Source organism: Larus michahellis, chromosome 4, assembly GCF_964199755.1.
Source record: "Larus michahellis chromosome 4, bLarMic1.1, whole genome shotgun sequence".
Lineage (NCBI taxonomy): Eukaryota > Metazoa > Chordata > Aves > Charadriiformes > Laridae > Larus > Larus michahellis.
Genome location: NC_133899.1, coordinates 20,810,295 through 20,822,572, shown reverse-complemented (window position 1 = coordinate 20,822,572; position 12,278 = coordinate 20,810,295). Strand labels below are relative to the sequence as shown.

The 12,278-nt window shown below is 50.9% G+C and overlaps 1 protein-coding gene across 4 annotated transcripts in view; it reads left to right on the top strand.

Annotated features, from left to right (window-relative positions):
* AMFR (autocrine motility factor receptor) overlaps positions 1-8,228 on the top strand; it is a 31,193-nt gene extending 22,965 nt beyond the window's left edge. For all 4 annotated transcript variants that reach the window (XM_074583241.1, XM_074583239.1, XM_074583242.1 and 1 more), the window contains 2 exons: positions 4,905-5,089; positions 6,591-8,228. In XM_074583241.1, the coding sequence (XP_074439342.1) occupies positions 4,905-5,089; positions 6,591-6,741 (336 nt within the window). In that variant the 3' untranslated portion in view covers positions 6,742-8,228. The remainder of the gene's footprint in view (positions 1-4,904; positions 5,090-6,590) is intronic.
* The last annotated feature ends 4,050 nt before the right edge of the window (positions 8,229-12,278 follow it).

The following is a 12,278-nucleotide window of genomic DNA, read 5'->3' as shown; positions in this document are numbered from 1 at the left end:
GAGTGGGATACAAAGATGACCAAGAGATAACAGCCCTTTTGTACATGAAGCCCAATAATGGTTTTTGCTGTCCTCACTAAGGGCTTCATTAAGCAGCATGTGCTAGTTAAAATGTGTCAGGAAGAAAAAAAAATAGCCTGCAAGTAGAATAAGGTCTTATTCCACTTCTGTTTTCCCTGACTGTAATAGTAAAATTGTGAAGGTTTCTGTTTTATAAACCTGCCTTTCTGCTGTGTGAATTTGTGAGGTGTGTGACTTTCTGCCTCTGCCAGCTTTAATAACCTCAATAGCCAGCCTGTTACTCACCTGAAATGGAACTGTGGCAGGTCCCTCGTTAGCAAGACAGAAAAAACTTTAAATTGGGTTGATACTGCCATTGAGGCTGAGGAAGAGGTATTGATGCAGGTGTTTGATAAGAGCCTGGGGTAGGAGATGCAGAACTGCAGGAGTGAAAGTCTTGATCTGGGTCTAGCAACTCTTCAGTAACTTTTTGGGTTAACTTGAAGGTTTTGGTGGCATTTTCCCTGTTCTTTGAGTAAAACCTCTCTTTCTACAAATGGCATCTAACTAGTTTTCCTTAGCTTGGTTCTGGCTTCGAATCCTGCTTTGAATTTGTGGTGCTGCTCACCTTCTTTCCTTCCTGCCCAGTGCTACCTGTGTTACCTGGGTCTCTGTCCTTCCTTCTACAGAGCATGAAAAACCTGGGAGTGGTGTTCATGTGTCATGTCACTGAGCACGTGCTCTCTAATAGTCACGTCTTCTTGCTTGGAATTCAGCTCAGCGCTTTGCTCAAACAGTGTGTTTTAGTTGGAGCAAATGGTTTGGATGGAGGACGTGTTTTTGTTTTGTAGAGCAGTGCAGGTCATAGCCTGGAGATACGTGAGCGGTTGCGAATTTCCCAGAGCTGAGCAGGGCTGCTGGTGGCTCTGTGTGTGGGATGAAATGGTGGCCCCTGCGCGGGTTTACCTGGATGGATAGTTACTGTGCCAAATGGGATTCATAGGCAAAGGCTGAAGTGGGAGACTGAGACTGCCGTGCTCCGAGGAAAACTTGCTGCTGGGTAGCGGCGTGGAAGCTCCAGTTGCGGCTGTCCTCTTCCCACCTAGTAAATGCTTTGTGCATTTAGTGTTAACTTAGGGTGGCTTCCAACAAGCTGATCACCCTTGTTACATGGCCACCGAGGTCTACCTGAGAGCCACGCTTGCTTGCCTCCTTGCTGTTGATAGTATTTCTGTTGTGGGGAGAAGACTTGGGAGTGTAGGGGTGTCCTTCCTCTAGGAAATGCCCGTCGCTTCTGTGTCCCTTTGCTTTTGATTTCAGTTTTTAAGTGAGTACCTGGCGTATTGTAGGTGTTCTCTTTGTTCTTGCCAGAAGAGTGTGTTGTGGCAGTCAGCCCGACTCTTGTCTGCGTGGAAAGGTCTAGCAGCAAACAAGCTACTTCCGCAGGTTGTGCTTGATTTTTAAGAAGCTTTTTAAATGCAAGCGGGAAGGGACGTAAGAAGCCATCATCATCCCCTCTGGGTGAGACTTGGCTTTCCAAATAGTGGATGGATGTAACTTCACACCTTATGACACCATCCCTGTGAAAGGCTGTGGCAGCTCTAGTTGCTTTGTGTACTTCAGAGTAAGTTTTACAAGCTCCCTGTCTCTCTTCTTTTTAAGTTCACATACCCACTGAGAATCTTTATAGATCTCCAACAGCAAGTGGCTGACCCGTTGGAGTTCTGCTTGTTGGAAATTACGTTTCTTAGGGGAGCCAACGCGCTCAAATAAAAGCACCCGTCTTCATGAGTAGCACAGGTTTTCCTCTGTGCCGTATGTCATATTATAACTTAATTCTGTCTAGAATTCAAAGATCTTAAGATAGAGATAATGACTGATTATTTCCACCTCCCCCACAAACGTAGCTTATGGTTTTGAGGTGTCAGTGCTGAGAGAACGTAAGGGTGGTTCAGAGACATCTCTGAGCACCATCATGGTATAAATCGTGGCAAAGGTTTGTGAGATAGTGCTCTAAACATTGCCTGCTTCTAACAGTCGTGGCCTGTACGCTTAGCAAGATGCCATGCACATGCTTTTCTGCGCCCGCGCATTGGGATGCTAATGCTTCCAGCCTTGTGCACGTGCTGTACCTGCTCGCTCGCCATCCCTGTCATACTTGCCCTCCCTCCCCTCTTTTCTGGCTCTGCTGTTGCTCCCTGTCAGAACACATCCCAGAGCAGCTATCGCTACTTTCTGCAAGCTTGTATTTTCATGGGCTAAAATATATTTAAAGATTATCCTTTAAATTTGTGTGGGGTTTGTTTGTTTGTTTGTTTTTTGTGTAAAGGTATGTGTTTCTGTAATCCTGGGTGGAGATTAGGTAGGACTGCTCAGACCTAACTCATAAACTGTTGTTATAAAGCTGAAGCTTGTCTGGTGCAGCCCTTGCCCCCCGTCTTGGGAATCCAGTTCACTGTCATTGCTAAAGTACTCGGTGACTCTGTTTAGAGACACTTCTGAGGCATCCCATGGCTTTTATGAAACTAACGCTTTTGCTCTTGGAGCCTGAAGGAGTGGTTTCTGTAGCACACAGGTTTGTGCATCTGAGACCTGCTCTCGTACTGAGGCTTGTCATAACCTTTAGTGCAATTAGTTTTGATATTTTTGTCTCTAAAACCTCCTGAGTACCCACTTTTGTGTTCAGATAGAAGAATGGGCTCTGGGTATCGATTTTTGCATCTTTGTAATGTTATGAAAATAAAAGCTTAGGTGAACTCGCTTGCATCTTTGAATAGAAATGGCCTAAGGAAAAAAAAAAAAGCAAGCCAGTGATCTTGTCCGAACATCAACTATAATGAGTGCCCTTTTCACGGCTTTACCCAGCAGAGCTTCCCTTTCCCATGTCCACCCGTGTGGGGAGCAGCAGTTGGGTTGCTCCATACCTGTTTCTCTGGGTCTGCCGAGGGCATCTCGGCCCTGGATAAAATCCGTGAGATTGTTCTGCAGAGCTCTTGCATCCTCCTCTGGGATGTGGCGTTGCTTTGAGGCAATTCCAGCAGTACACCATCGTGTTGTCCCAGTCCATTAGTGTCTGTGATACGGGGAGCCCTTCCCAGCACACTGCAGTTTATAGGTTTTGCTGAAATAGAACCATAGAATGGTTTGGGTTGGAAGGGACCTTAAAGCCCACCCAGTGCCACCCCCTGCCCTGGGCAAGGACACCTCCCACCAGCCCACGTTGCTCCAAGCCCCGTCCAGCCTGGCCTTGAACCCCTCCAGGGATGGGGCAGCCACAGCTTCTCTGGGCAACCTGGGCCAGGGGCTCACCACCCTCACAACAAACAATTTCTTCCTAAAATATAATCCAAATCTCCCCTCTTGCAGTTTAAAACCATTACCCCTTGTTCTATCACTCCCCTCCCTGCTCCAGAGTCCCTCCCCAGCTTTCCTGGAGCCCCTTTAGGGCCTGGCAGGGGCTGGAAGGTCTCCCCGGAGCCTTCTCTTCTCCAGGCTGAACCCCCCCAGCTCTCTCAGCCTGTCCTCCCAGCAGAGGGGCTCCAGCCCTCCCAGCATCTCCGGGGCCTCCTCTGGCCCCGCTCCAACAGCTCCGTGTCCTTCTGCTGTTGGTGCCCCAGCGCTGGAGGCAGCACTGCAGGGGGGTCTCACAGAGCGGAGCAGAGGGGCAGAATCCCCCCCCCATCGCCCTGCTGCCCACGCTGCTGGGGATGCAGCCCAGGTTGAAGACGTACGTGTGTTTGAGGTTGCAGTGTTCATACTGCTCTGTCTTGGGCCCTGGCATTCCTGCTTGGTTCACCTAGCTGATGGGAACTGACATTTGTCTTGGTTTTTGCTCTCTGAAGGCATTGCGTCAGGGAGATGGTGTTACTGGTACGTCTCTAGGGCTTTGGAATGACTCAGCTTGTTTTCCACATCAGCTGCTGAAACCTGTGCAGTGCACGCCGTGGTGCTGCTGAGCCTGGCCTGTTGGGACTTGGTGGTGCCTCTGTGGTGCCCGTGTCACTGGCCATTGAGACTCTTGCGGTGGGTAACACCGAAGGCCCAAAACCGGGCAGTAGGAGCTGCCTTGGCTAATACCTATCTGATGCACCCTACTCGTTTGAGTAATCCTCTGGGATCCCAAATGATGGCTAGACTCTTAAGCCTTTCATTCAGGTGATTTGTTTCTTGACGCTGCCACGCTTAGTAACATCTTGCTTTTCCATCGCAGAGCTGATCTGATCGTATATGACAGGATGTGATCAGGATATGCTGTTTCACCTATGCTAGTTCACCAGTGTCATCATTCATCAGCTCAATTTTCCCGTTAGCGTTGTCGGCCAGCTGTCAAGAGGTACTATGTGCGGGGCTGCCAGCTTCTTCTATCGACACGCCGTGCTTGGGACGCTTGCCAGCCTTGCTCCGGCAGCCCGAATACACCATAATTTGGGTGCTGCAGAACCCGGTGAACCGAAACCTCATAAATTCCCTTCTCAAGCACGCGTCCTCTTTGCAGATACGTTTGCTGTTCTTTTCTTAGTATATGGATTTCTGCTTTTTCAACTCCTTACTGTTGCATTGCCTGTCAGGTCGGCTGCAGAATCTGGCTGGTTCAAATGCCCCGTTTTCGTAGAGCATTAATTATGAGTAATTAATGTTTGTCTTTGAGATTACTTTCAGGCAGGCCATAAAAGATACAGCGTTATAGAATACAGACTCTTCGACCATGTTTTGAAATAGCATTGTTCTCTGTTTTGGCTGGGGTTTTCAAGGCAGCCCAAGGGAATAGGGTGCAGCAGGTGAGAGTCTCGTTTCTTCCAATGCCTCAGAAAATGACCGTTGTTCGTAGCTTGTTGATTTGATGCGAAGAAGCCCCGCTTGCAAATCTTGCAAAGACTTAACGGCTTTTTTTCCTTTTCTCTTAGACTGAGAGAGTGCCACTTGAACTCAACTCAAGACTGGAAGAAATGGTGGAATTCAGCGAAATGGAAGCAGAGCCTAGTGAAGCAGAAGACTTCGAGGCCAGGGGGAGTCGCTTTTCAAAGTCAGCTGATGAAAGGCAGCGTATGTTGGTTCAGCGGAAGGAGGACTTGTTGCAGCAAGCTCGAAAGTACGTTCCTTCCTACAACTCCAGCCTAGCCACTGGGTTGTAGTCCCCCAGAATGGGTTTCAAATGGATTATGACCACTGAGATGCAAAGAGTAGTACGAGGAATGAATACATCTGCTACAGCAGGCTCAGGATGCTGCTTAAAACAACCGTTGCTGACAAACCCAACGCTGAAATAGCGTCGCATGTCCCACCATGTACACAGCTTCCTAAGCGGTTGATGCAAAGCTCTTGGAAATCAGAGTGTGATTTCTCCAGGCTTCGGTCTGAGCCTGTAATAAGCGAGAGCGCATTACTTGTGTTGAGTCCTCTAGTCATCTTTAGCTTGTCCCCTGGCGTAGGCGTTGGCCCACGCTGCCCGTGCTGTTACAGCTGAAATGACTGTCAGGAACCGCTTTTTCCAAATACAGAGCGAGTGTCTTAAGCACGAAGCAGAGTTGACAGGTGACCACTTACTAAAGCACGCCAGAGGAGCTCACGACCCGCAAGTCGACACCAGTAAGGAGACAGTGATCAACTTTTTCTTTTAGCCCCACTAGTAATAGGTGTTAGAGGTAGAATTTAATTTTTTTCACGCATTTCAGTCACGTTGGTGAGCTTTACTAGCATCCAGTTGCTGACAAAAAGAGAAGGAAAATTGCTTTAGTGATGCAGAGAAAACTTTTTAGCATTTGTAACAAATGTTGTCCCTTCCTCTGTGTTGCAGGGAAACTACTGAACGGGTCTACAAAATCTACACTGTTTTGTGTCCTTTGGTGGTGTTGGGCTGTCTACGCTCTTTTTTTTTTTTTTTTTCCCCCACACTGAAATGCGTTCATATAAATAACTGGGGGTGTGACACCTTTGAAGAGTTTTAAGTGTACAAATAGGCTTGCTCCTAGAATTGTTTATGTTTGGAAAACGTCATTTAGGAAGGCAAAGTATTTCTGACTTTCTGCTTTACTGCTTCTCTTCCTGCACCGAGGGGCTGTGGAGTTGCAAACTACTCTGTTTTGTCCCTAGACGTAAAAATTCATCGGACTGTTAGCTCTGGCGGCTGCTTCCTTGTATTTTTGCCTTGCCTTACGCTTTGCAGCCCTAGTGCCCCTTCTGTCCCAGGCTTACTTATTGTCGTCAGACTTCTCGTGGGGGACACTGCCAGCATGTTACAAATGGTGGAATAACGGGGACAGAGGGATTCAGTGACTCACCTGCAGTCTCGGTGAATTGCTCTGGGTTAAGAGTAGAGCCTTCAGAACTGGCTGCCTCCCACGGGCACAAGGATCTTGCACAAGCACTAAGAGCTTCCGCCAACTCTGCAAAGCCTCTCCTAGGTTATACAGGCTTTTTTTTTTTTTATTATTATTTCAATACGTAGCTTGTGTGTGCTTTTATCAAGGTATTTTCCCTCTTTCAGTGTGCCTTGCGCCCTCCCTTACCTTGTGGATGTGCCAGTGGAGTATTTTGCAGAGCCAAAATGACATGGGCTCTGCTCACCCGTCTTTTCCTTTTTCCTCTCGCAGGCGTTACTTAAACAAAACCTCCGACGAGGAGCTGAGCACAGAGAAGCCCTCTCCTCCGCCCGAGGGAGCCTCCGCCGATCCCGTCACCCTGCGTCGCAGGACGCTCGCTGCCGCCGCCGAACGGAGACTTCAGATGCAGCAAAACTCTTAGCGCTCGTTGCCCTTCCTTCCTCCTCCTCGTGAGCAATGTTGAATAAATAAATTAAATACAAAAAAAAAAAACAACCAAACCAAACCACCCTGCGCTTTCTATACCAGCAGGAAAGTGTCTCTCTTCAGAGTTCAGCTGGCTGTGCTGCCGAGTGAGCTGGCTGCCTCTCTGCTGTATAAAGCATGTGGTCTAATAATGTTTGGACGGCTGACAAATTAACCTTTTTTTTGTAATATTTTCTATGTGACGTTGATCCCCTCCACAAACAAAAAGGCACTTTCTAAACCACGGGCATGATTTCTGCAGCTAGCATGAGGTATTAGGCTGACTGCACGGCGGAGGCTGGAGAAAGCGTCTTCCGAATTAGCAGCTGCGGGTGCAGGTTGCGGAGGCGCTGGCACGTGCGGCTCGAGATCCGGGAGGGTTATTCCAAGAGAGAAGAAAGCTTAGAAATTTGCAGCAAACCCAGTGTTAGACGAGCGGGCGCCCGCTCTTTGATCTCTTCATATGGAGAATAAAGGGTGTTACGTAGGCCGGCTTGAAGGGCTGGGGTAGCGTCGCTGGCACGTCAGTTCTTAGGCTGGATGGAAATTGTTTAGCTACATAACGCAGAAAAAAAAATAAAAAGAATTGCGCAGCGAAGCACTGATTCACCTCGATTCCGGCATAAAATAGTTTGTTTGCCGTTGCTGGGCTCTTCTGCCCTGGCAGAGCCCTGGCGTTGGTCGTTCCCCGGGGCTGCGTTATTTTCCTTTGCCTTTTATGGCCAGAAACAAGTGAGAGGCCGAAGGGAACGGAGTGAAGAAGAAGGGCCGTGAGGCGAGGCGGCAGCCCCTCCGCTCAGTATTACCAGAAACCAAGGGAGTATGATAGAAAAACCTGCCTGTTCTGGACTCCAGAGCAACACGGACGGGACTTTATGGAGGTAGCTCCGATACCTTGCTTTTTATTTCTTTTTTTTTTTTTTTTTTTTAAACCCCACAACTTCACCGGGAGTTTAGAAGGAGTGGAGGAGTTGGGGGGTTGAGCCCAATTTGCTAATTTCTGATTTTTCTAAAGAACTTTGGGCACGGGATGCACTCGGAGCCGCCGATGCTAGCTTGCGTAGTTGAATTTGACACAGCAGTGACTTAATTTTTAAACTTCTGAAGAGTGAGTTCTAGTATCGCTGTCCTTTAGAAGGAGCCCAGTATTATCTAGAATTGTTGGTAACTTTTTTTTTTACTGTTGGTTTTTAGGACATTTGAAGGTGAATTTAATGAGAGGAGTCGCATCGATGTTTAGGCGAAAATAATTTATTTCAATAAAACTCTTTGGGAAGCCTTACCTTGCAATGCTATTAGTAAACTTAAAAGAATTTTTTTTTTTTTTTTTGGAGATCTTTGGTTTTGCTCAGAGCACAGCTGTTTTGTTTTTATTGTTTAAAAAAAGAAAACAAACAAAAAAAAAAACCAAAAATAAAAACTTGGTCAGTGTTGGAAACTGTTTGGAAATTTCTCTAGTGTGATTTCTTGTGTTCCTGGCGCGCGTTTGGTTTGTAAATGAAACACCCGCACTTTGGTCCTCTTCAGTTCCCCCTTTCTCTCGGGAGGGAAGGGAACACAACCGCCCAACACCGGCTTTGGGAATGTTTTCGCAATCCTGGGCTCGTGGAGCAGTAATTGCTGCTGGAGTTCAGTCGTGCTGTGAACATGGAAATGGAAGAGAAACGGTGTCTCGAGGGACTGGAAAAACAAAGTGGGGTTTTGAACTGTCTGGCAGCAGGCGGAGGGGGGGAGAGCTGTTGTGTGTGTGAACTGCATGGAGTTTGGGTCTACTCGAGCGGCAGATTCCATGGACCTCTGGGAGTGCAGGTGGGAGAGGAGAAAACAGCACAGAAATACTTTTTTTGGGGGGGTGTCTGGGTTCCCTTGAGTTCCTGCTCCTTGTTGCATTTCTGGGAAATTTGGTACCTGATGATGCATTTTGTACAGCCCGGCTTCATCTCAGCAGTGGGGATGCACAAGGACAGGCTGGGTGGAGAATGGACTGAGAGCAGCCCCGAGAAGGACTTGGAGGTGTTGGTGGATGAGAAGCTCAACATGAGCAGCCTGAACCCCCCCGCAGCCTGGGCTGCATCCCCAGCAGCGTGGGCAGCAGGGCGAGGGGGGGGATTCTGCCCCTCTGCTCCGCTCTGTGAGACCCCCCTGCAGTGCTGCCTCCAGCGCTGGGGCACCAACAGCAGAAGGACACGGAGCTGTTGGAGCGGGGCCAGAGGAGGCCCCGGAGATGCTGGGAGGGCTGGAGCCCCTCTGCTGGGAGGACAGGCTGAGAGAGCTGGGGGGGTTCAGCCTGGAGAAGAGAAGGCTCCGGGGAGACCTTCCAGCCCCTGCCAGGCCCTAAAGGGGCTCCAGGAAAGCTGGGAAGGGGCTCTGGAGCAGGGAGGGGAGCCATGGGATGAGGGGGAAGGGGTTTAAACTGGAAGAGGGGAGATTTAGGTGAGATCTGGGGAAGAAATTGTTTGCTGTGAGGGTGGTGAGCCCCTGGCCCAGGTTGCCCAGAGAAGCTGTGGCTGCCCCATCCCTGGAGGGGTTCAAGGCCAGGCTGGACGGGGCTTGGAGCAACGTGGTGTGGTGGGAGGTGTCCCTGCCCAGGGCAGGGGGTGGCACTGGGTGGGCTTTAAGGTCCCTTCCAACCCGAACCATTCTGTGATTCTGATTCTATGGCTGCATCCAGCGCTGCTTTTTGACCTAGCTTTGGGCTTGACCTGGCTTTGGGTTTGCAAGATCTCCACCACCGCGGCATGTCCTCTCCCAGGCTGCCCGCTCTCCCAGGGACATTTCCTTCCCCCTCCCCAAGCACAGAATATGAGGAGCCCCTGGCTCCCCCGGGCAGCAGCACTGCACCAACCACCTCCCCCAGCTTCTGCTGCTCCGTGAGCTGTGCAGCGTCTCAGCCACCCCAAATTTCACCACTAAAAAAGAAATAATTGTAATAATATTAATAATAAAATAACGAATCCCTGATTTCTTACATTCGTGCTGGCCTGGAAAGGTGCCGAGTAAAGCAGCTCTTCTCAGCCACCAGCCCTCTCTCTCTGTGCTGAGGGACCCTGCTGTGGAGTCGTCCTCTGCCCGGCAGCAGGTGATGGGGAAGGAGAAGGTGCCGTGAGCCTGTCCTGCACGAATCCCCCTCGCCCGGGATCCTGCAACGGCTCCGGCTGCAACAGAGCTGCGTAAAGCAGCTGCTGGGCTTGGGGGCGCCGGGAGGCGCCTGGAACTAAACCGAGGAGGGGTGGGGATGTTCCAGAGACCCCTGGGCTGTTCTTTCTGGACTTGTCTCCTCTTCTCGTTGGATTCCTGACCCTTTCCCGGCAGCTCTTCCCTTTGTTCCCTGGGGAGCGGGCCCTGGGAAGTCGCTGGATGGCATCCTTGCCTGCGACACCGATGCACAATGACCTACTTCAGCCATGAAAGGCTGGTTTGTGCAGAGGAGCACATGGACCAGTGGTGGCCTCTTGGCTGGCTCCGCTTCCCTGGAAAGGGAGGTCATCTCAGGATAAGCCTGACTGCCTTCCCCAGTACCAGCATGAGCTACTTCTGGATCGCTGTAAACAGCCAGAACTTGAGTCATGGAATCAGAGAATCCTCTAGGTTGGAAGGGAACCTTTAAGATCACCAAGTGCAACCATCAACCTCACACTGACCAACCCACCACTACCCCACGTCCCTCAGCACCACGTCTGCCCGGCTTTTAAACATCTCCAAGGATGGCGACTCCACCACTGCCCTGGGCAGCCTGTTCCAAGGCTTGACAACCCTTTCCGTGATGACATTTTCCCTAATATCCACCCTAAACCTCCCCTGGCGCAACTTGAGGCCGTTTCCCCTTGTCCCATCGCCTGTTCCCTGGGAGAAGAGACTGACCCCCCCTGGCTGCACCCTCCTTTGAGGGAGTTGCAGAGAGCGAGAAGGTCTCCCCTCAGCCTCCTTTTCTCCAGGCTGAACACCCCCAGCTCCCTCAGCCGCTCCTCACAGGACTTGTGCTCCAGACCCCTCACCAGCTCCGTTGCCCTTCCCTGGACACACTCCAGCATCTCAATGTCTTTCCTGTGGTGAGGGGCCCAAAACTGGACACAGCCCTCGAGGTGGGGCCTCACCAGTGCCGAGCACAGGGGGACCATCACTGCCCCAGTCCTGCTGGTCTACTCCTGATACAGGCCAGGGTGCTGTTGGCCACCTTGGCCACCTGGGCACACTGCTGGCTCACGTTCAGCCGGCTGTCAACCAACACCCCCAGGTCCTTCTCCACCAGGCATCTCTCCAGCCGCTCTGCCCCCAGCCTGTCGCATCCATGGGGTTGGTGTGACCCAAGTGCAGGACCCGGCACTTGCCCTTGTTGACCCTCACGCCGTTGGCCTCGGCCCATGGATCCAGCCTGCCCAGACCCCTCTGCAGAGCCTTCCTGCCCTCAAGCAGGTCGACACTCCCACCCAACTCGGTGTCATCTGCAAACTGCCTGAGGGCGCACTTGATCTCCTCGTCCAGGTTGTTAATAAGGATATTAAAGAGAACAGGCCGCAGTATCGAGCCCTGGGGAACACCACACACCAACTGGATTTAACTCCGTTCACCACAACTCTTTGGGCCCAGCCATTTTTTTAACCCAGCAAATAATCTGCGTGGGGCAGGAGACCAGGAGATGCTGCTGTGTGATGGAGCAGCTTTGCTAGCCAACCTTGCCCAATGGGTGGCCCAGCATAAAACCAGGGCAGGGTTCCTGGCTGTTTGGGTAACCGTCCCACGGCTCCTTCCCTGGCTTTGCTGATGGGCCCTGTGGTCCCGTGGGGTTTGGAGACGTTCCTGTGGCTCAGGAGGGGATGGCAAGCATGGTGCTGAGAAACCAGCTCGGTCCCAGGCTGTGCCAAGAGGAAACTGGCTCTCCAGTGTCCCACCTGCCATCATGCAGGGGCCACAAGGATGATCAGAGGGCTGCAGCACCTCTCCTAGGAGGACAAACTGAGAGAGTCGGGGTTGTTCAGCCTGGAGAAAAGAAGGCTCTGAGGAGACCTTATAGTGGCCTACCAGTATCTTAAGGGGGCCTACAAGAAAGCTTGGGAGGGACTTTTTAGGATGTCAGGTTAACGGTGGGACTAGAGGGAATGGATTAAAACTAGAGATGGGTCGATTCAGACTGGACGTTAGGAAGAAGTTCTTCACCATGAGGGTGGTGAGACACTGGAACAGGTTGCCCAGAGAGGTGGTGGAAGCCCCATCCCTGGAAGTTTTTAAGGCCAGGCTGGATGGGGCTCTGAGCAACCTGGGCTGGTGGGAGGTGTCCCTGCCCAGGGCAGGGGGTGGCACTGGGTGGGCTTTAAGGTCCCTTCCAACCCTGGCAGTTCTATGATTCTATGCTGCCCGATGCTGGCGTGTGTGGAGCTGGGGGACCTGGAATGGGGGAGAGTGAGAAAAAAAAACCCAAATTGCAAAAAAAAAAACCCACCCCAAATTGTGGGGAAAAAACCCAAACCCAATCAAACCCTGAATTGCTCCTGCAGC